Source organism: Balearica regulorum, chromosome 4 (genome assembly GCF_011004875.1).
Source record: "Balearica regulorum gibbericeps isolate bBalReg1 chromosome 4, bBalReg1.pri, whole genome shotgun sequence".
NCBI classification, from domain to species: domain Eukaryota; kingdom Metazoa; phylum Chordata; class Aves; order Gruiformes; family Gruidae; genus Balearica; species Balearica regulorum.
In genome coordinates this window covers 78187423-78212191 of record NC_046187.1, presented here as the reverse complement: position 1 = coordinate 78212191, position 24769 = coordinate 78187423, and the positions used below count along the sequence as shown (strand labels likewise).

At 36.2% G+C, this 24769-nt stretch overlaps 1 protein-coding gene across 3 annotated transcripts in view; it reads left to right on the top strand.

Annotated features, from left to right (window-relative positions):
• Positions 1 to 24769, top strand: part of CTNNA2 (catenin alpha 2) — a 535735-nt gene that overhangs the window by 176111 nt on the left and 334855 nt on the right. For all 3 annotated transcript variants that reach the window (XM_075752786.1, XM_075752785.1, XM_075752787.1), the window contains exon 7: positions 8250 to 8453. In XM_075752786.1, the coding sequence (XP_075608901.1) occupies positions 8250 to 8453 (204 nt within the window). The remainder of the gene's footprint in view (positions 1 to 8249; positions 8454 to 24769) is intronic.

Genomic DNA, 24769 nt, shown 5'->3' with positions numbered 1-24769 from the left:
TCCAGAGAAGCTGTGGCTGCCCCTGGCTCCCTGGCAGTGTTCAAGGCCAGGTTGGATGGGGCTTTGGGCAACCTGGGCTAGTGGAGGGTGTCCCTGCCCATGGCAGGGGGCTGGAACTAGATGGGCTTTGAGATCCCTTCCCACCCAAACCATACTGTGTTTCTATGATAAGTCTATGATTCTAAATTGTTTTAACCACCTGTTTCAGAAGTTCAATCTACTTTTAATCTTAGTAGTTGGCTTTATGGTGTATTACAGTTACCGGTTTATCTGTGCTTATCGATGTATGGAAAGGTATATATGTTATTGCGGACATGTGAGCTCCAGAGTACAATGGCGAGCACTGGAAATGACAGGATTTTGGTCTCGAAAGCACAGCAGAAATGTGACCTCTGGACCCTTCCTTACTAGCAGTTAGGGTCTTGTTACCGTCCTGCCCCGTCAGCAGGGAGAATGTATTTGCTGTATAAGAGCACCATCTAGTGGGTTTCTTGATTTTAGGTTTTCCCCCCCTGAAATATTCCTGTGTAGTAAATTAGTATTGTAAAAAGATTTAGCAATCAAAAATATTGTTTGTAATTTTAATCATACCGCATTGCTACCACTTGTTTTAACAGGAAAAATGTAGTACGCCATCGCAGCATGTGCTTTGTGTTTAACCTGTTCGTCGTAGGGCAGGAACCACTTTATTTGCAAAGGAGTTTTTGTAGTTAACCCTCATCTAAACAAATTTGTTGGAGATAGTAGAAACACACAAAGGAAACACACTTCAAAAAAACCTTAATCGACGTTTCTATGAAGAAATGTGTGTTCTGTAGCAATGCAATTATTCCATTATTCAATTTATTACAGGTTGCTCATTTCATTGTTAATAATAAGTGTGAATAACTGAACTGTTAAATATATTCCCTTGTTTCTCTGAATTAGTTCTCTGTTCTTCTAACGCATCGGACCGGCTCATCGCCAGCAGCAGCGTGGCATCACACTGTCACACTGTTCCTCTTTCTTCAAATCATGGCTGTGGGGCACGGCTGTGAAACGCAGCGTAGCGACGGGTGGGAACATTTGATTTATCGCTGAACGAGAACTAAATAGCCTTGTTAGCGCTTTGGGGGACGCTGACGTACGTACCCAAACCTGCGAGCACGCTGCCTTTGTTTTCACGGTAGTGCAGGCACTTCTGGCAAAGAAATCATTGAACCCCCTTATTTATACAGTCGTGTCACCGGATTGCTCTGAAAAACTGTGTCTCTCAGTATATTACATGCTCCACAATTTTCCCTACTGCCTTGTGGTTGTGGCGTTTTTTATCTAAGATATCTATCAATTTAAGTTTTTAATGGCATTTGCCACTGAGTTTTTCGTTCCCTCCTCTGACATATTGTTCACTTTGCAGTGGCATTTGCCTTAAAAATCGTGTTTTCATTGTGCTAAATCACTGAGAAGCATGTTAGGAAATGATCTCTGCCCTGAAGGTTTTACATTCTAAATAGATGAATTCATAAAGTGTACAAAGAGAAACGGAGGAAAGAAGGTATCATTTGTCCAGAGTCACACAGCAGATTAACACAAGAGTCAATACAGGAGCCAAAGAGCCCGAAATTCCAGTTAAATGTCTCTGCTGCTGTACTGTGCTGCTCACTCTGCTCCGTACTTGTACTGGGATTTACTGGGATTATCTTAGATGTAAATTTTTATAAAACTGTGTTGTACGGAATTTTCTTATTTGAAAGACGTTTCTGTTCTGCCTAGGAGAATTCCTCCACCTGCACCTAGGATTGCAGCTGCTGCTTCATCAGTTTTATGCCACGACGTTGTCTTCTCTAAATACTTTTCAAACTTTGCATTCGTGTGGTTGGTTTTTTTCTCGTAGCTTCTCATGCTAGATTCACAACTGTTTCATTATGCCTTTCCTCTCTTTGAGAATATGAGTCTGAAAAATCATTTCAGCTTTCCTTCCCCAGCTCTATAGAAGAGCATGATGTGTTTGTTGGGGGTTTTTTTGTTGTTTTTCTCTTTGTGTGTGTGTATTTTCTAGTCACCGCTTTCAAACTGTTCCTTTTCTTAAATAAGAAGGTTGTTTCCCATTAGAACAGAACAAGCTGATATTGGACTGCTTTTATATGATTTGATAGTTTCTTTTAAAATTCACTTTTACTCAATTACAAGAGGAAATATCTTTTGTTTAATTGGGGATTTTCGTGTGTTTTAAAGAACAGAGCACAGTAAATTGTATAAAGGGCCCAATAGAGGCCATCGTTACTCGCGCCATCTTAATAGAAATATTAAGGAAGTACAAGGAAATATTGAATTCCTCCTCCTTCTCTCAGTGAGAGGTAATTCAGTGGGGAATTCTAGAAAGGAGTCTCTGTACGAAGGTAAGAACCTGACCTTCCCTTTTGCGTACAGACACACAACTGTACAAACAGGAAATCTCTGCAGACCAGTTTGATGGAGGTGTGGTTTGGGTTTTTTGTTTGGTTTGGGTTCTTTTCTTCAAGAATGTTATTTGTCACAATTTCATTGTGAGTTATAGCAGAGCTATAATTTACCAGCTCCAAGGTGGTTGTAGTAGTAGTGGTGGTTTCATTAACGCTATTTAGAAATTTGAAAAAAATTTGGCTTTCCATGTGCTTTTTTCCAAGCGTGCCAAAATGCTGAGCTCTGTCAAAGTTGATGAGTCTATCCATTGCCTTAGGAATGAATTTGGATACATTTTACGTTGGCTGATTTTCAACTTTTTCCAAAATGGAACTTCCTCCCTCCAGCCTCCCAAATCATGAACTTTACTTATATGTTTCAAAATTAAATAAAGCTGTGGTTCTGAAGAAGCTGCTGAGATTTCCTTAGGACTTTCTACTTACGGAAACCAGTAGATGAGCAGATTTTTCACGAGCAATAAGGCAATGCACATAATAAGCAAATTTTTGCAAGAGCACATACTTAATTTGGAAGACGCAGGCAGTGATACAGTAATCGTAGCTCTTTTTGAGTTTTAAAATTGTTTTAAAAGATTAATTTAATGTTTTGGGTTTTTTTTAAGTTTATATTTCTAATTAAAACTGGGATTTTTTTGGTAATGTTGAAAAAGATATTCTAATCCAGATAAATTTTACCAAATTTCATTATGTGCAGATAAATTTCACCAAATTTCAATAATTATGTGCTCTCCGATAATACAATACACATACATTTATGTAGGCTTTGTGGTTATTTTCATATTTTTAGTTAGAGTGTGAATAATTTGTCTGATATTTTAAATTTCAGAAGTAGTGCCCTGTAGTTTATTAGTGTTCGTGATAGTTTATTCCTGTTTCAGCAAAATGAAGATGTTTTATAGTATTTATCAGTATGAAAACGTCTATTTTCTAAAAGTTTTTATTCTTTATGAAAACATTGCAACTATTCTATAAACACACCTTTATACAATTAAAAAACGGAGACTACAAGAGAAAATAGTTAACTATAATATGCTTAAAGAAGATATACTCACAAGTTTAAATAGTTTTCAAGTGAGTCTCCAATTATATTTAAATAAATTTTCATAGACTTTGTTTCAGCAACTGAAGCAAAAAATGAGTATGTTTGCACTAATCTGTCTACAATTGTGAAGAGGTTTGAAACACTTAATTATAAGGCCTGAATTATGGTGTGAATCCTTGATTTGTGGCTCTAATGTTAGTTAACTAATTAGAAATGTAAAATGTTCCAATTCATTTACATTCATCGTTCATTAAGTGGCTATCAAGAAGTGACGGGAACTTGAGACTTTTGAAGGAACTTACTTAGCCAAATTTCCTGGCAACTATTTGTTCTTCCTTCCAAGAAGACCCTGTTTCCTTGTTAACTACTGTTCATATATGCGTATATATATTACGCATTTTGTATGTGTCAGTAACATAACCTGAAGTTGCATTTCGATACCAAGCTTTCTTTGAAAAGGAGTAAAACCTTTCAGAAGCAAAAAAATAGTGTCTCTTTGGGAACTGAATGTCATGTAGCAGCTTCTCATCCCCGTTCTGTTTTTCCCAAAGCTCAAAAACCTGTTGTCCTTGTGAGATATTCAAGAAATGTTTAGAGTTTAAAATAATCATCTAAAATATCATTTATTTATAACCACCCATCAGAAAGTAACTACATTGTTATTTATTATATTTTAAACAAAGCATAGTTGTTCTGTTTCTTTCCTTAGAATCTCTAAGGTTGTCTTCCCAGCAGTGCTTCTTGTTATAAAATCGAATTGAGAGAGGCCTAAAAGTTGGTTCTGGTCATTTTGTGTGACATTAGGGTTAAGAAAACAGTGAGGCAAAAAACCCCAAACAAACATTTGATGATCCTGGTGGACAGCAAATTCAACCTGAATCAGCAGAGCAGGTCGTGCAGGTGAGCTGCCTATGGAGCTGCGTTAGTAAGAGTGTGGGCAGTAGGTCAAGGAGAGTGAGCTTTGCCCCTGTATTTGGCACGTATGAAATTGCATCAGGCCATCCAGATCCAGTCTGGTGCAAGGAAGACTGACATACTTAAACAGATCCAGCAGAGAATGCAAGATGGTGAAGGGGTTGCAGGACGTGACAAATGGGGAGGGGCTGGCAGAGCTGGGAATCTTTTGAACTGCAGAATAAGAGGCTTTGAGGAGCATCTTGGGGTCTTCAGCTGCCTAGTAGGATGGTGTAGAGAACATGGAGCTAGAGTCTACTTTGAGGTTCATGGGATGGGGACGAGAGTCAACTGGTAGAAGCTGATTGAAGGAAAATTCTGTTTGGATATTGGGGAGAAAAAAGACCCCACACCGTGAATGTCATCAAACACTGAAAGGGGGGCAGAAAGATTTGAAAAATCTCCAAGGATGGAGATTTCATCTTAAGTGGATTAAGTCTTGAGCAACGTGGCCTAATGTCAAAGTTGACTCTGCTTTAAAGGGGTTTTTAATGCAGATGATAACCTTGAGAAGTCCATTCCAACCGAAATTATTCTGTGATTCTGAATTATCATTAATGGAATATCTCAAACAAATATTTAACTGACTTCTTAAGCCTAGAAATTCATTATAAACAAACATTTTTGTGGGATATGGATGAAAAATTACTGAGTGCAACTCAATGCCTTTTATTCTTCATGAGCTAAGGTTTGATGATTGTAAAGATTTCTTATTTAGAAAAAAACCCCACAAATACATTCCTTTTCTATGTTTCACAGCGAGGAAAGCTCGCTTGGATTAATTACATAGCCTCAGTGATACACACTGTATTATTTAAAATGTAAACGGTATTTGCATGTAGCCTGCACAGAATTTCCTAAATTTATTCATGGAGTATGACGTAACTGCTTGTGAAAATAGTGAGCGGGGTTTCAGTGATCAGAGATATTTGAGATATTTGATCTGCAGATTGTTCATCCTCGAGGCTTGGAAAGGATGGAAATATTCCAGGAATACATTCTTGGTAGGTTCTTGGGTCTCACAAAAGACTGAGTGTGGGGTCTTCAAACCTCTAAGAAGAAAAAATGAGATTCATAACTTGCTGAGAGGTGTGAGATTTAAAGTTTGAAATTTGCTGTGTAGGTAGAGAGCCTTATACCTACGGCTATGAGGAAGAGGAGGAAAAGTGAGGCATTTCTGGAAGGAATGTTTATGTTGCTATAACTGCAACATGAAAATTGGAATAATGCTGTACGGATATTGCTTTGATCAAGTCTATGGATTAAGAAAGAGATTTGCTACAAGTAGAATCTATGTTGACTATTGGAAATCCTCTAGTCTCTAGTAAAGAGTACTTCCTGTCTTTGTTAATGACAATTTTTATGATATTTTTTTTTTAAAAAAAAGAACACATAACCACTAACATGACCATTCTCTGGTCATTTAAAAAAAAAAAAAAAAACAACAACAAACCAAAAACCAAACCCCAAAACAAAACACAACCAGATTTGAAAAAAGAAAACACTTTTTTTCAAATATGCTGCTAATTTTTTTTTAATAACTTTTTCTTACTAATGGCTAAAATTGCTAACATAGTTCATTTGATGCAATTTCAGTCTTGCTATTACTGAATTGAATATGCTGTTGTGAAGATGAATCGATATAGTTAGCTTCTGAAAATCCCAGTGCTTCTGAAGAAAAGTGTGGTGGTGAGCTCTGTTCTTTAAGTATTATCATTTGACTGAAAATCACAGCTACATAAATGTGCATAAGCTCAACTCGTAGAGAAGTAATTTCTAATTTAGATGCTTGTAAAACTGCTCTGGTTACTGCTGTGAAACATAGACCCTAGAAGATACATATGAGACATTATTTCGCATTCTGGGTATTGCTGCATTTGTTTCTGTTAAGTCAGCGGTTCCTGGAGTTGGAACAATATGCTATCTGGTTAAAATTCTTGTTTGTCCTTTTTATTAAATAATGAATCTTCATAAATTTCCCCACATCCTAATGTTTATTACTTTTTAATGGCTACGCATTCAGTTAAGTTATAGATTGCTGAAAGTTTGATCCTCTTTGCCTGTATAGTAATGAGAGGTATGGTTTTTTATGTGTGGAGTTAATTGGAAGTTTTATTGAGAAATAAGCAGACTTCTTGTAAAAGCCTTGTCCCACTGAATTAAAGAAAGCATATTCACTCGGAATCAGAATTTAGCCGAGAATGAGTTCATTTGAGCATATTTTGATTCATAACAACAGATACAGTTTTCAGTGTTAGAGGCAGATGTTGGTTATGTATCATGTCCCTAAATCCTGATTTTAATATACCATGGTGTATTTTTTTTCAAATTAACCGTGTCATTTGGCTTGCACTCGTTGATTGCTTTTGGATATTAAAGGAAATAGACTAATCATAAAGTTATCAAAATGTTGTGAAAATTCAAATGGTTCATTAACGAAAATCCAATGTGCTTTCAAATAGGTGTGATTATTAGAAAACAGAATACTTTTAACTTTTTTAGATCTGCCTCCTATATTCCTGTTTCATGATTAATTTTCTTTTAAAGCTCAAATAAGAAGTTCAGGGTTTACAGAGCATTTCTAGGTAATATGCAATTATGAAACTTCTTTCCATGATTGCAGCAAAAGGTTACTGAATTACACGGTGTCGCTAACGTGCCTGTAAGTGGGAGAAGGAAATTATTTCTTTTGTAGTTGTTACCTTGAACTAGAAAGGGAGAAAAACAAGTCAGAATATAATAGAGTGGTGACTCGAAACTCATAATGCTACATAAGGTTCTACACTAATAGGGGCAGAATCTGTGTGATTTAGCCCTATTTGATATTTGGTAATAAGTTTGATATATATAAAGTAGACAAGTGTTTAGCAGTGATCATAATTTAAGAATTAAAATGTCTTTAATAGAAAACAGTCTTTGAAAACCAATTTTATTTTTTTTTCTAGTGGAATAAAGATATTTTGCTAAACAGTAGGCTATTTGATAAATTAAAGATATTTTCAGTTTGTCTTCCTGTAGTGCTCTCTTTTTAGTTAAGTAATCCAGGACTTTTTCCCCGATTGGGGGGAAAAAAACCCCAAAATCAAACCAAAACAACAAGCTTGTAAAAGCCTTTGGAAAAAGGTTTTTAAAAGATGTTCTACAGAATGGGAATCAGAGATATTTCACATTTTTCTCTGTGTGATTATCTAATAATGTTTTTCTTGTAGTGTTAATGACAATTTCCTTTTTTTTTTCATACTGAGAAAATCTAGTAGCATTTCAGCAGTGTGGTCTACTAATAAAAATAATCAAAATGAAGCAATTAGTTAACAGAGACTATTCTACTGTCTGTTCAGTCATAAATAACTTGCACCCTTCATATGAATTTTCTGACTATTCATACGAATTTTCAGAAGATTCAGAGAAGAATAATACTGGTTTACTTCAAGATGAAATATATGCATATGATAGAGGTAGAGACACACACACATTTTGCATGCATACTACAGTAGTTTATGATTTGTTGACTTGTTTTGTACTATGTGGTTCCCAAATACATATTTGAACCGGTTGTGTTGCTCTTTACAGTAGTCTTTTATAACTGTAAGTTGTGAGTTATTTGTATACATAATTATTTTAAATTTTATTTATACATTGGGATTTCAGAGCTACCAGATACTCCTGTAATATAGATTTTTCAGGAATTTGGTTGATAATTTATTTATACAAAAGACTAAAAACCCCGTGAAGCCACTGAAATAAGAGACACTTAAAAAATGCCCAAGACCCGTGCACGCTCATAATTTTCCCACTCATATTTTGTCTTTTAGAACAAAATTATTTTAGACCCAATGACTTTCAGTGAGGCCCGCTTCAGACCGTCTCTTGAAGAAAGGCTGGAGAGTATCATCAGCGGAGCAGCGCTGATGGCGGACTCTTCATGCACGCGAGACGACCGCCGGGAGCGAATCGTAGCTGAGTGCAATGCCGTGCGGCAGGCTCTGCAGGATCTGCTCAGCGAGTATATGAATAACGTAAGTCATACGCTCTTACTACTGGCTTCTTCTTCAGTAGATGATTAAACCTTTCTGAGGCTAATGTTATGACTTTAATATTTAACAAAAACAACAGTGCGTCTTTATACCAGGAGTAAAGGTAATGCTACTTGAATTATTTAACTTTTTAATGGTAATGCTACTTGAATTATTTAACTTTTTAATATATTGCAAATGTTTGACAGAAGTTTGATACAATCAGAAGCTCACGGGAATGTTTTTTTACCTGCGAAGGAACTCCATGCTCCCCATAGCTTTAGCATTAAAGTTTCTTCTTAGGTAATAAATAGCCAACAAGTATTCCTTTTGAGGTAAAATACTTTTAAAAGGAAACCTAATGGCAAGCAATATAAGTGGGAATTGGCCTAAGAATTATTTTCTTCATGAAAGTGAATGCAGTTGATTTCCCACTTGATTTCCACTGGGTGGTGGTGGTCATTGTGTTTGTTCATGAGGATGTTACCTGTAGATAGCTGATGTGAGATTGTCTCTTTGCTGTGTGGGTTAAACCACTGAAGGTCTTCCCTTGCTGTTGGAGCTATTCAATATTCAGGTGCCTTGAAACTCATGAGTTTAGCGCTGGTGCTGTTCACACAAAGAAAATCTGTGTAGGGTTTGAAGAGGTGTTAAATTGTTCAATGTGGTGTTAAGCCGTAGCGTGTGACCTTTGTTCTGCGGAACTTATCCCAGAAAATTCTGTCTGCCTAACGTTATGAATTAAAACTTGTAAGTACTATCGCTGTGTCGTCTGGAGAATGTGTGATGAAGTCCTAAGGTACATCAACAACCTTTATAAACATGGACATGTTTGCATACAGGTATCAAACTGAGCATCTGATACTTTGCTGTTTCTTGTCTGTCATTGCTACCAGAGTATAAGGTGGCATATTTTCATCCCGTTTTGCTAAAATCATCAAAAGAACGTTGAAGAGGCTGTTCAAGGATGAACGTCTAACATTGTTATTTTCATTGGTAGTTATGGTTAGTTGGTGGAGTGACACAATGCAGTGTCGATAGTGCAAACTTCAGTCCGTTAGTCGTTTTACCGTACAGTTCAAAACTATGATGGTTTTAAGGTATTATTCCATCTAACAGAGTCACCTCACGGAGCAGCTGTTTCTGATGGTGCAGAATTTAAAAGCGTATATTATTTGTTTTTTGGTTTTTATGAAGTGATAGTTGAAAGGTTCTTATACTGTGAATGTAAGCAAAGTCTATGTCGTTGTATTATGGGATAGAAATTATAAAGAGAGCATTAAATAACAGGTGATGAGACTGTGGTGGAAGAGGACTTGCCGGACTGCTTCCTGCAGAGTCTTGCTTTGTAGAACTGTTAGGTGTAATCTTTAAAGAAATGTTAGTTGTAGTCTTTCAAAAAAACCTTGAGAACCGATGGATTGTGACTTCTTATTTTGTTCTGGTGCCTTTTTTTAAGTACACAGGTTTTTGGTAACAATGCAATTTGCCCCTGGACCAGAAACATTTTTATTTTATTTCTGACCACATTTACAAAGGAAGGAGAGTTTTAAATGACTGTAGGCATTCATGACCACACTGAAGGTGGCTAATATAGTTTCATGATTTGTACTTAAACACATAGTGGTTTGAGCATCTGTTTTTATGGTTACTGCAGTACGTTTTTTTTAATTTGTCTTCCTCCTTTTTTCTTCACCTCCACCCCCCGTTCTAATTAGTCTGAGCTGCACCCTTCCTTTTTTTCTTTTTTTTTTTCTGCTTTATATTGGAATGTAATCAGTTTAAGCTATTTTTACAGCTATTGAGTAAACATTGTAAGAACTGAATGTATACTTAAGTTACATAAAGTGAAGTACTTCTAATTTAAACACATCTGGGATTGTAGGATTTGAGAATGATATTGCATTAAATGTTTTCCAAGCTGATCTCAGCAGATAAAAGGGATGAGGTTCAATTTACAGATTAAGACACGTAAGTACAGATAGGTAAACTAGAGGTCTCAAATCAGTTGTTTAAAATAGATGCCTACTGCCATTTAAAAATACCTGTTTAAATAGTCCAGTGCTCATTTGAACAGAAGTGTTTGGACCTACCGTGGCTCTTGTGTCGTATCTGCCAGCCCCACTTCCATGTCACGTATGGTCTAGGGAAGAACAAATGGCCAGAGTCCTACCTTTATCAATTCCTTTCAGCTTCAGTTGCCTAAACTCTTGTTATAATTTGTGGAGATCAGATCAATACTGCTGAGGGAACATGAAGAGCCATTCAGATGACTAGGTGTTATAATCTAATATGGGATAAGTTAAATAACTCTATATTAACTAAATCTCCATTAACTAGGATGGAAGATACCTAGCTTGTAGGCGGCTCCGGTTTAGGAATCTATCTAGAGACTGACTTTCACACATTTGTCTGCCCATGGCAGAATTTGCTTTAGTATTTAACCATTTATTCGTAACCTGGGGATGGATTTTCTTGGGTTCACAGTAATGCTAGGCATGTTCATTATGATAAAAGATTTCACCTGGAAAGTTTTTTAAAAGCTTGGATGGGTTTCCAGACGGTAAAACTGAAAGACACACCCCAAACGTAACACGGTTGTAAGTCTGATCAAGAGGTGGCTAGACTGTCAGAGCATGTTAGCTTTGAGACGATTTTTCAAAGATGGACATGTTTAACGTCTTCTGCGCATACAGCCTTAAACCACTGCGATATGCTCTCACTAGAAAGACTCTGAAATTTACTCAGATGTTGATGCTTTGGGTTTTTTGCTGTTTGATGATACCTGGAAAATGATAGATCATTTTTGGCTGGTGATAGTCAATCAAATGTGCTGGGTTCGATGTTAGCCGTTAAATACAGAGAACATAAAACAAATTAAATATTTTGTGGTCGTATTTGAAAGATACACACAATGAAGTGCAGGGTACTGGCAGTGTGCTGTACAGTGAATGTTGTTCAATCCTTCTTCAACTTAAAATCATTCCTTTCAAGTTACCTACTCCCATGATTTGGGTTCAGAAGGGTGTTTCTTTTTGTATACAAGAGAATTTCTATTTTTTTGGTTGTTAAGTAGATTCTGTATTCCCTTTTACCTGTTGGATGTTTACATTGCAAAGTGAACCATATAAATCGATTGTGGTTTGTGTGGTTGTGGTTTGTGTTCTATCCTATATTAAATTTTCATGGAAGCTAAGTAAAATACTGACTGCAAAAAAACACACTCAGAATGGAGACATTGTTCTTGAAGCTCCACTGATCTTTTGCTTTTGCACCAGTGGATGGTATTGCAGGCAGGAATCGGAAACTGGAAGGTTTATAGGGAGCTGTATGAAATACAGGGTTGGTTATGTGATGCTGCGTCGTGCTTTCTAGCACTTCAAATGATGAATGCTGAAGGCAGTGCAAAGAGAAAAATGGGTTTTCCCAGGTTTTGTGTACAAGAAAGGGAAATAACTTCCAATTGAACAATGTAGGAACTTCTGCCTTTTAAGTAGTATAAGAAGTATAAGAAAACCTCCTCCACCTGCAGAACCTCCCTCCTGTGCCCATCTCTTTCTTAGAAAGTTCCCTGTAGAGAGGGATGCATCTTATCTTCTGCGCTCCCATGGGGCGTTTTAAGTACATCCATCGTATCTGCTGGTATATTCCCTGCACCTGAGATCTATTTGGTTGCTAGGTGCTTTACCAGACTTTAGTGGATGAATATGCTCTGCTACATAGCAAGGTATAATTTAACACACATAACAACATTGTTCTCCCCGTTCCTCTACCCAGTTTTTATGGATCCATCACAGACTAACAAGTAGATAATGGTGGTCTTGCAATTATGCCAAGGGTAAAATCTCTCTGTGTGTAATCCAGAGGTTTACTGGAGAAAGTTAAAGCTGTTTTGCAATTCAGGAAAGTAGATGGGCAGATGCCACAGGTAATCGTATCATTTGGTGAGGAGGAGCCAAGGTTGGTGAAACAAAGCTTCAAGCTGTAAGGTATAGGGATATGAGTTTAAAAAAAAAAAAAAATTGTAGATACTCACTTTCAAAATGTTGGCAATCAAAGAAAAATATGAAAAGAAATTCTGTAAAGAGGAGGATAGGGTAGATTTCAATGTAGATGAGTAAAAATAATGCTGGTTTTGCAGCTTCATTATTTTATGTTATAAAGGTTTTAGGAAAAGTGACAGAAATGTATTTAGAGGACTGTGAAAAGACGCAGTTGGAGAGATGTGTTTTGGTTCCTCCTTCCTTCTCTGCAGACAAATGTTGGTTTGTTTCATTTCCTACATGTCAAATAAGATTTTTAATTTTTTTTTTTTTTTTTCAAGCTAACTTCACAAATATTCAGATGTTCTGGTCTCAATTCAGAGGTTATTTATGGAATTATTGTTGTAGGAGGTTTTTGAATGATTATTGCTACGGGAAAATTAGTCCCTAGGATCTTTACCAGTTCTATGAATAATTAGGTATTTGTATAGTATATTGCACTGACTGGAGCCTCACAGTACGTGAGATGTAAACAGTTTCATTATTGTTTGTGTATCTAGCAATATATATTAGTTTTATTTGTCTTATCAGTAACTCTGTCAAAATATTTTCCCAGCATGGTATCTATTATTTCTGCGGTGAACTCAGCTGAACTTTACAATCTTTTATTTCTGGGAAGCTGGGACAGGAGAACTCTCAGTCTGCTAGGTCATATGACTTTTTTTTCCAGTCCCTCACAGAAAATTGATAGGGCTTTTTTACAGATTGTTATGTATATGTGATAAATCTCATAATTTTTTTCAAAATAAAATTACATTTCTAGACTTCTGTCCTACAGAGAAGAACTAAATACAGCTCCACAGAAGCTCTTAATGCAATTGTTTTCCATTTGTCTAAATGAAAAAATTATTTAATGGATGGTTAGTTCTGATTGTGGTCTAGTTTCCTGCTGGTTTACTCTCCTGGATCCTTCATGATTTGTATTGCAGGCTGTCAGGGGAAAAAAAAAAAAATCTTAGAAATGTGGGAGTTCCAGCTCTTAAACTCAGACTCTAGGATTAGAAACACACTGCCAAACTCATATAACCCAACGCTGGGCAACCTTTCTAGCAAGCATCAGGGTACTGCTGTGCCGATGTCTGATTAAGACAAGAAAGGAAGAAAATGATATCTTTAGAAAAATATACTTAAAAATGGATGCTTTGAAATTCCTCTGACATAATTGATTTCTGTGCCAAGCAAAATAAAATTAAATTTTCGATTATTGGGGTGTATTAAAGAGAAATTTGGAAACCAGTTGACAAGTGGGTAAGCCATGACTGTTAAAGAACTCTGTAATCACTTGAACACTGGCTTGGCGATAATTCAAGTCACCATTTGAAAAGGTATTTCCTATCTGGTTCAAATGCAAGGTTACCTTCTTAATACTTTTGGATTATTAAGCCAACCTTCATTCTCATGCCTTCCGTTTCCTCTCAGCCAGTGCTCCTGCCACCAGCCACTGCCAACATTTCGGAAGAGCCTGAGGTTTCTTTTCATTGTAATTGGGTTTGGGGACAGAGAATATTTCTGTGTATCCAAGTGGAATGAACAGTCCTTTCTCAAGTCCTTGTATTACTACTGATGATTTAATGTATAGAGTTGAGGGCCAGAGAACTGCAGGGTAGGCTTTTGGGGGTTTTTTTTGTTGATATTTTACTGATATTACCATAGGAATAGCATTGCTCAGTGTCTGCTCTTTGTAATCTCATTCTCTAAAGCTACTACTCATTCCTGATGTCTGTTCACTGTAACCGAGATGCTATAGGCTCTAATTCCCATTTCCTACAGAGAAGAAAATGTCATATCTTGAAAATGCAAAATATAAGAAGAACGAACGAGAAAACACAAATCTGCGGGCAGTTTTTCTTCACAAATAGATCAGTGCAAAATTTGAATCGCTCAAAGTAAAATTATAGTGCTGCAGTACATGAAAATGAAATGTCCTTAACGGACAGCTGAAGTTGTTGTGTTTGATTGGAGAATGAAAAACATGATAGCAAACGAAAATCTATAAACTCTCAAGATACTGTCAGCTTCCATATATAGCAGCTCCATCTGAATTCATATTTGAGAGAGAAGTAATAATTCTGGTGTATGTTTCAGTTCTGGTGCTGACTTGCATGAGGTTAATCTGGGTGACAATGAGCAGGAAATTAGACTTATGAGACAGAGAAATGTCCGTAGCTGTCCTGAGATGAGTAATCAAGGATGAGTGACAAGAGATTGACTGCTGGGTCATCAGGATCGCCTGATTTAGGCATGACCGGCTCAGGAGGACAATTTTTCCATCGGTACCATTGTTGAGTTCCTAGCTTTCTGAATAATTGTTAGAGGACAATGGCTTGTTTGAAGCTTTCTACTCTATTTCTAGCTGGATATAAGCTACTTTACTCTTCATTTTGCTCTTTTAGAGGCTATATGAGCAATTTTGTCTTTCTTAACTTGGAAGAAATAAGTAGAAACACAGTAGTTCTTACTGGAGGAATAGGATGTGTTCCCAAACGGGCAAATGTTTTATGATGTGTCACGGCATTACTTCACAGTCAATTCAGGTTTCTTTGCATTTGTGCGTCCTTCCTCAGTGCCTCGACTTCTCGTGACTGTACATAAATAACTGTCTAAGTATGCTACCTACAATCTAATTTAAGCCATCTTTTACGGAACCTTCTGACTCTTCTTTTTCGTTGATAACATCAGGGCCTTGCAGGGGACGCCCAGTATTTTTTGATAGTTTTACAGAAATGCTGCGCCGTTTACAATGGCACAAGTGAGTTTTGATTTATTTGTTCATTCCTGTATTTTCTGGGTTTGCAGGTCCCTGTTCGGTGTTTGTTTTGTTTTTCCTAGCAGATACAGAGAACCACGCTGATGTTCTCCATCAGAAACAAATAGAAGAACTCTGTGAGAAAGTGGGACTTTATGACTTGGAAATGACAAATATGCTAAAAATTTGTCTTTACTTCAGGTTCTGGTGGTTGCAAATTTCCACAGCCCTATGGTGTTTTATATGTTTGGATGAGTAGATTTTTAAATTTCCTGAATTAATATTTGTGGGAGGAAAAGCTGTTTCTGAACGACAGTACTGATAGCTTTTCCCTGGTGGTGTCCCCTGGAGAACATTTTATAGGTGCCTCCTTTATGCTCTTTGTCTTTAAAGACAGATCATGATGCGTCATGAAAAAAGGTTTGTATTTCTTGTTAAAATGTAAATAAATCACATGAGGGTTTTTGGAATGTAAGGCTGAATTACTGTATTTGGTTGAGTGATGTTTCTGACAAGATATTTCCTTCCAAATTAGCGTGGAAATTTTCAGGACTGCCTGTAAATCCAACCAAGTGCCTGTGTGTGAGGACTTATTTTCTCACTTCCTTTTATGGCTCTATATAATTAATGAAGCCCATTGATTGACCTGAAGGGTTGGAAAAAAAGATCTAAATCATGTTATGTTCCAGTGCCTCACTGAATTATCTTATTATCAGTTTATTGTTATTTCATTATTAAGTGAACTCGCTTTTAAGGATCTGTTTAAATCCCGACATGCACATTATTTGAAACCATGAATTTAGTGTTTCCATAACTGAAGAGTGAAGGTGAACTTCCTCAGAGTTGCAAACATTGCAGCAGACTAATGCGTGTAGACTTGTCCGACGCTTTTTCCTTTCCAGACATCTCAGTAGATGGTGGGTCATGAGGCTAACAGGCTTTCCAACTTAACTTGCCAAATCATAGGAAACGAAGGGTGCAGGGGCGGCATGTATTTTATTCCATTTATGTGAGTACAAAACTCTATAGACCTTAATGTCTCGGCGTAGTTTCTGAGTAATGTTTTGCAGAGCAGACCATCTCACGTAGATCTGATAAGATATCAAGGAGCTCCATCTTGCTACTTCCATGTTTATCCTGTCTATGCCACTTAGTGTTCTGTCGGTGTTACTTTGGATACGGTGATTGGGACTGTCCAAACCATTCGGTTCTAAGCTGCTGCTGATAATTATTTTTTTTTTTTCCAGATTTTTCTGTATTTTATATCCCACAACTTCTTTTCTTATTGGAAATTAGTAGAAAACCAAACAGAAAGCAAGCCAGGGATCAGTATGATTTTTCAGACGGTGTATGCTCTGTTCATAGGAATTGAGCTTTTAAAAGTACTGTATCTTATCTTAAAGGTCTTTTCCAATCTAAATGATTCTATGATTCTATATTTTGTGGCATTCTAAAATACCTCTTCTAATTCAGGTAATATTCCGTGAATATATTGCCCAGGAAGATTATGTAATCTCTGTCACCAGATGTTTTTAAAGAGTAGGTAAGAGGAGTGATAGAAGTACATCTGACAAGTTTTGGAGAAGAGGGTTAAACTACGTGACAAAAGCCTTATATATATGTACAAACACACATATATAAATGATTTTCAATCTAAGTTACACACAGAGCTGGTTCAAGAGACAGAACGGTTTACCTTTTCAAAGCCATTCTCACTTTTTTATTTTTTCTCTGAAACATCTTTCCAAAAGCAAATTTTTTTGGGGGGTGGGAAGGTTGATGATGGTTTTTTTGTATTGGTCACTAACATAGAAATGGGAAAGGCAACTCCCACTTCCCTTCTCAAAATTCTGTGAATTGAAAAGAAAAAAATAAATAATATTCCAAATCTCATCTGATACTGACAAATATGAAAGGGTTGTATTTTTTTAAAATTCTATGTAGGTATATGCCAATATGGGTAGGCTCATAAAATATTTAGGAGACCTGTGAGTAATTAAATACAAGGAAATTGGAGATGGAACTAGATTCTTGAAAGATGTCAATAGAATTGACACACAGTTTTGATCACAAATGTGCAATATCAAAGTTCTTTCTGTTATCTTCTCTAGGTTCCACTGCAGTGTATTCAAATTGCCATTTTATATTTACATATATAATGTCTAGCTTTTCAAGAAATATTAAAGATAATTCTTATGCATTTATTTTCCACTGCTATGAAGCAGTTTATAAGAACGATTGAAAACAATATATTTTTAGAAAATAATGATATGTGTATATACTAATAAATATAACTTTCTTTATAATGATAATAAATAGTTTTGGGAAAATTTAAAATATAGAATGACTGGATTTGCAATTAAGCCATAAACAATTGTCTTCAACACTGTGGTGGTGGTGTTGGTGGTGGTTTTTAATGATCTTCATCTGGTTTTACTTCTCAGGTCCCACTACATCCTATGCACATTTTAAATTAAAACTCTGTTAAGTTTTGGTGGGATTTAGTCACAAGTTTAAATTTTTTACCCAAGTTTATTATATTAACAGTTTCAGTTCCTTGGGGTCATGAGGGCTGACAACTTCCAAACTGCAGTTCAGCCAGAGGTATTGTATTTTCCACCTGCCTCTTGACATCCTTGTCAGTTCACAAAAGAAAATAAAAATTAATCTAGCATTAGCTAATTCAACTTCTAAGAATTATATTAAAGAATAATTATTTTCTTGGTGTCTTGTATCATCTTTTTTAATCATTTGTAATTCTAATATATTCTAGATTTCTATCAGATCTTGTTTTCTCTGGATTTTCCACTTTTTCCCTGTCTTTGCCTTTAAAAGTACTCTATGCCTAATCAGGAAACTGGTTTTTTCCACATGTAAATTCAAATGTTTCAGTCTCATAAACAATTTAAATATGGAGGAGAATTCTATAAATTACATTTCTTCCTTTCTTTGCTATTTATCTTAGTAGGAAGGAATGACTAATTGTTAAGTCACAGGCCTGGAAGTAAAGTTATTTTCCCTTTATCACTGTTTTTGTATGTTCATATAACAGTCTTTCTGGGCTTCCGTTACTCCAACATTAAAATTTGAGGTCATGTTAGACTTAATTCATTAAAGTTTAAGTGCCTTGATATTTACACATAAAATAAAAATAAAAATCTGTAATAATACTGCAGTATTTGTATAACTGTAGTGTTTGACGGGTGGAGGGTATGCATGTTTGTCTCTTCAAAGAGCGATGATTTTCAATTTGATTTCTTCCTCCTTAAAGACTACCTGAATCTCCTTAGCACTTGTACTGATTTTTTGCTATAAATAGGCAAATAATGATTTTTTGGTTGGTTGGTTGGTTTTTGTTTGCCTATTAGAGGAATGACACGATGCAGAATGAAGTGGGCACAACAGTCATGGGGAAGTTACGTGGGATTTCATGTTGATGATTTTTTTTGTTTGTTTCTGACCAACAACCCAAACTTCTTTCCTATAAAATGTGATATTAATTTCCTACATGCCATAGTTTGGAATAAATGATTTATTAAGTCGAGCCCAAGTTCATCAATACTTTGCCTCCAGAAAAGTTTCCTTTTTTGACAAATGTATTTATTATTCCTCTCTGTTCTACCTCATGTACGTATGTGTGCATACAAAATGTCTGGCTATACTTCTGATACCTTATCAGAGTATGGGCTCATTTTAAACTCAGTGTATTCAGACAAAAAATAGGGGTTTTTTAGGAAAAAAAAAAAAAGTATTGAAGTTTCTTCTAGTGATTTTCATGTTTTAACTCGTGTTATTTTACATTAATTAGTTTTGTTTTTTTCTAAAGTGTATTCTTACACAAGTATTGAGTTCTGCATCAGTGCTTTTAATAGGCAGGAAATCATTGTCTTTCTTAATGTTTGCAAGACTTAGGCTATCTGGAAAGAATGTTGTTAAAGCGATTTGTTCACCTGTAGAAAAGTCCTTTAACAATCTCATGCATATAGTGTGATTCATAACTTCTATAATTTTTCTTTGTACTGAACTTAGCATTTATGGGTCATTAATTTGTTGTTTTTCCATGTCTGCAAGTCAATATCAGTACGTGAGAGGTTTTTAATACATTTTATACTATACCAACAGCAATATGATTATTAGCTCCATGTATATCTGCTTTTGGTGTATGGATCCTACTTTCAATATTTGTACAGTCCAGACTAACAGTGTTGCGCATTATTATTTTTTTTTTTGGGATGCGAAGAAAAATATTCCCAATGCTTATAGAGTTTTTTTGGAAATGCATTGAAATAAAATAAGCATGGACCTACTGAAATTAGTGAGCTTTCAGAAACTCACATCAAAATCTGTGTCTCCTGGAGGCTACATAACATTTTCTGTCACTTAAGGTTGGGGTTTTTTTCTTTTTGTATGCATAACGTGTCCAAATTCTGGTAATCATGTGGAAAACCTGAAGGCAGCAATGGAAACACAAAGAGTATATTGGTGATGCACGCTTATTCTCTGAGATATTATTGTTCTGCAGGTGAGCAGAGGAGGGAGTAGCTGTAAAGAGGCTTGGGCTCCATGCAACGTATTCTTAATTGTACGTTTGCCCTAATTTAGGAAATAAATCCAAATAACTCCTCGTGAGCGTTGTCAAAATCTGATGTAGCCAACTGTATTAACATCACGATAGACATTTGTGGCACACGCACCTTCCCACCACAGTTTGAATTATGCCCACAGGGCAGTGGTCATTTTGCTTGGCAGCTGATGAAGCTGAGGTCTTTGGCCAATGGGAGGAGACCACATATGACCACAGGTCGGGTTTGAGTTGGGTATAAAGGGAGTACCACAAGAGAACCATTTCGAGTCGGTCTCCCTCAGAGAAGCAGGTCTGCGGGTAGACACTGTCCCTGATTAAATCAGCTTTGAGCACTTTGTAGTAGTCTGTCTTCATTCTGACCAGAGGGATGGAACACCTCTGCTATGAGTACAGCCTGGAGAAGGGAGGGCTCCGGGGACACCTTATTGCAGCCTGTCAATACTTAAAGGGGGCTTAGAAGAAAGGTGGAGGCAAAAGTTTTAGCAGGGATGTTGCAATAGGACAAGGGGTAATTTTTTTTTAAACTAAAAGAGGGGAGATTCAGACTAGATATAAGGAAGAAATTTATCACTATGAGAGTGGTGAGGCACTGGAGCAGGTTGCCCAGAGAGGTGGTAGATGCCCCATCCCTGGAAACATTCAAGGTCAGGTTGGACGGGGCTGTGAGCAACCTGGTCTAGTTGAAGGTGTCCCTGCCCATGGCAGGGGGTTGGGCTAGATGACATTTAAAGGTCCCTTCCCACCCAAACCCTTCTGTGATTCTATGATTCATTAAAAGCTGGTAGGAAGTCACGTCGAATTAGGGGAAGGATAGAGAATGCGAAGTGAAATTTGTCCCATTTAGTACATTAGATCATTATTTTGATAGTCAAGGATACACTTTACCACAGGCAAAAGTCAGAACTCCTTTCATATGAGCAGTGCCGTTGCTGTATTTACACTTTGATTAGCAACCAAAACTACAAAAGCAGAAAATGGCAGAAGTGTGTGTAAACCCGCGCTTTATGTATCCTGCATTGGTTTGCGTTATTTGGGTTTTGTTTACACAAGGAGTGTTTTTACAAATGAGAACAAGGCACTGCAAGTTAGGGAGGGGAGAATTCAATGTAATTTAGAGACTTCTCATCTGAAATGATTGTATTAGATGTCCAGGAGAGGGCACACTTGCACACCAGAAATGTTTTGTGCATCACTAAAGATCTGCGTGCTGATGTGGTATAGCTGCAATCAAAGAAAATGTACTAATACAGAAAATTAAGAGGTTACCTTGTTAGTAGTTATGGGATCTTTAGGAAAAAAAAAAAAAAAGATTCAAAAGATTTGGGGAAAATGTATATATTTTAATCAAATTAATATTAAGTGCATGAACTATCAAATAGAGATGAGGTCTTAAATTCTACTTGTATTTTTGAAAGGCATTGATGTTTTCATTTCAATAAGGAATTTGGCAGGCAAGGGGCAAGAGCCTCTCCTGCCTTTCTGAAATTATTTCAGACGCACGTGTATGATGCAGAGCACAGAACATACGCATTATATTCCAAGCTAATTTACAAGTTGCTTTCTACAACAGCCGACTGTATGAGAATGTGAAATGAGATATATCGATGTTTAGTGGGATTTGATATTTGACCTGGGAAGTTATCGTACGACTTCCACAATACAGTAGAAGTGGAAGGGCATCGTGTCTTGTGCCACAGTAACTTGACATTTTTTCCATAACTGTGTGTTAGCCAGACACAGGGAGCCATTTATTTTTATATTTTTACTTGAGAAATGAAAGACAGAAAAAGCATCTCTACCGTAATCAGTTCCCTGAAACTTCCTTAGTGAACCAGTAGGAGTGAGAGAGTACTGTTTCATTTCTTTTAAGGTGACTGAGCTAGAGGAATAAGTATTTTTCGTTTTGGTTTGGAATTTTAAATATCGATCCAGTTTTCATAACATTCAGTAGCATATGAAAACTTTATCAGAACCCTTCCTTTTAATAGATGTTGCAACTGTTTTAAAATATTTTTGCATGCGTTTCGACAGAATGAAATGAAATATTTTGTGAAATTCATTTATCTATAATAGTTTTAAGCTTATCTGCTTTATGAGGTAAGCTGCGATTAAGTTTAGGGTAACATACTGACCATACATCTTCACAATACTTACGTAGGGTTTTTATGTGGTTGTCAGATTACTTAACTGCTACCTCGATGAATTATTTCATTTGTTCAGCAATTATTTAAAAAGAAAAGCAAAACAACACTAGGAGAGTGACAACCGAGATGGATGCATTATAATTGCATTAACATTGCGATGAAATTTATACATTTCAGTGTAAAATCAGAGATCCCCAAAGTATAATCGTGTGGCTTTAAGTGGACAATGACTGAGCTCTATCTGACATGATCTAAAATACCTTGGGGCATTATGTGTAGTAACGTAGTTACTATAAGGCTGTCAAATGCATTGCCAGATAGTATTTGAATCCTGGGATCAGATAAATTAGATATTAATGGGGTTTTAAGGGTAAGCTGAATAAGTAGATAAGGTAGAATTAACCAGAGACGTATTAACGTAATGAAACCTTTGATTCTCTTAAAGCTATTGTATTAAACACCGTACAATCTCTTGTTGAAAAGAGATGTCGTGGTAGAGTAAAAGAGATTGACTGATAGGTGAGACGAACGATGGTATCTAACGTAGGCACAGAAACACATAGTAACATAATCGCATGATCTGGAGCACCATAACCCTAAGAAACTGGAAAAAAACCCAAATAATCATTAGTTATATGTTATGATAACAATTTGAAGGGAAAGAAAACGAAGAAACAAAAAGTCCAAAACTGAGTTTTCCCAAGCGGGTGGGACCAGTCACGCGGGGAATTTCCTGAGGCAGTTGAAAGGTGGGGGTTGGTTCGTAGAGAGCAGAACAGAAGCTGCTGTGATGTGAAATGGCCAGGACACTTGCCTGTGCATTTCTTTTCTCTATGAACTACCTTATGATGGTTTAGCTCAGTGGAATTCTATTTTTATCAGATGCATGACCTTTTAACTTCCTTTTGTCTTCCATATAGGCACATTCAAATGATTAAAATTTTTAAAAAGTTACAAAATTCAAGCACTTGAACTCATTTCTTATTCCATTATTTTATCTTTAAACACATTTTTTATCATTTAAAACTGAACAATATATTTAGTGACTAAAGGCATTGTAATGCAAACTTTAATGTGAGTAATTTATTACATAAGTAAAACCAAGGGTCTGTGTCATAAGACTCCATAGTAGCTGTGAGTATCCAAAAAGAGTATTTCTTTTTTTTTTTTTTAAATAAATTCCTACATAAATAAGGAAAGAAGGAAAAGAGAAAAAAAAAAAAAAAGAGCAAGATAGTGGGAGGAGGAATTTTTTGTTGTTGATGTCAGTCATAACTCCATTAGTTTGTTACAAAATTATGTCATCTTCTGACGGGGTAGGTGAGCACAAACCCTTATGCCTCATGCAGTGCTTCTGATTTCTGCATACAGGATGAGGACCATAGACCCAAATCCCATGGATGTCAGTGGAAAGTCATTCATTGGTACACAAATGCGTAAAGGATTCAGTCGGGAGTATAAAATGCCTGACTTTCAGTATATAGATATCCCCAGGAAAGGCAGTAAGGCTAACTCTCAAGATTTAAAACTTAATTATATACATTGTTAAATTTGGGGGTTGGGTTTAACGGGAGCTGGTTTGTCCTGATGTGTTCTCAGTGGTTAATTAATAATCCAAATGTTCAATTGTAAGCATTTTGTCAGTGTGGATTTAAATTAGAGTTATGAAATCAGATGTTTAAAAAACCAAAGAATAAAGAAGTTAATGATTTGCAATGTCATATCATGCTTTAACTAGTGAAATACATTTTGAAGCAGAAATACAGAGGCTTTTTTCTTTCTTTTTTCTTTTCTTTCTTTTTTTTTTTCTGTTTGGGGGGGTTGTTTGGTTTGGGTTGTGGTGGGTTTTTTGGTTGTTTTTTTTTGTTGTTGTTGTTGTGTTTTTTTTTGTTAGAAGCTATTAAGGAACTTTGTTTAAAGAAATCTGCCCACACGTTTGATGAATATAAATTTTATTTCTCTCCTCAAGCAATTTTCTTCTCTTCTTTCAAAATAAATAAATAAATAAATGAATGAATAAATAAAAGGTATGCCTGATTGCAAGCGTGTAAGACTAGACTTACAAAGTAGATCTACATCCAACCATTTGTATGTACCAAACAATAAAACTTGAAGGCTCATTAGCTTGGAATGACCCAACTGTGTTTTATGCGTAGGGGTCATTTCTCTACTAATGAGCCACGAAGCCAGATGGCTAACCCCACAGTAGTCTAACTGCATTAGCGTGATTTAGACTTTTAGGCAAATTGCTCTTCTTTTTCTTTTCTCTCTTTCTCTCTTTCTCTTCCGTTTTTACAAACAGGAGCTAGAGGGACAACTTTTTGTAGAACTGTAAAACAAAGTATTTTGCCTTTAAATGGCTAAGGTGACTGTAGTTCTTACAGGTTTATATCAATTTCTAGTATTTTGGTTGGTTTGTAGTGATCAGAGTCTTTAGATGCTATCCTCCCTGGACACCGTTTGGGCTAGAAAGTTATTCCAACTGTCTTTATCTATATTGGATTTTGTTTCAATAGATAAATAAACAAACCCATTCTTATTGCCTCATTTCTGAGTACGTATGAAACTACTTATGTGTAAAATGCAAAAGAAGAATGATTCTGCACGGGTGACAGTGCAAGAATAATATTTGCTTTTTAATATGCGTTTTCTTAAAGAATTTTTGCCTCTCTTTATGGTTTTAAGATGTTTCAGGTGATTAGGATGAGGAACGGTTGTTCATTTGGGCCTGGTCTCATATCGCTCCAGAAACCTTTTTCAGGCGTCTGAGGAACCAGGTCATTGTGGATTCCTCCAAGTCG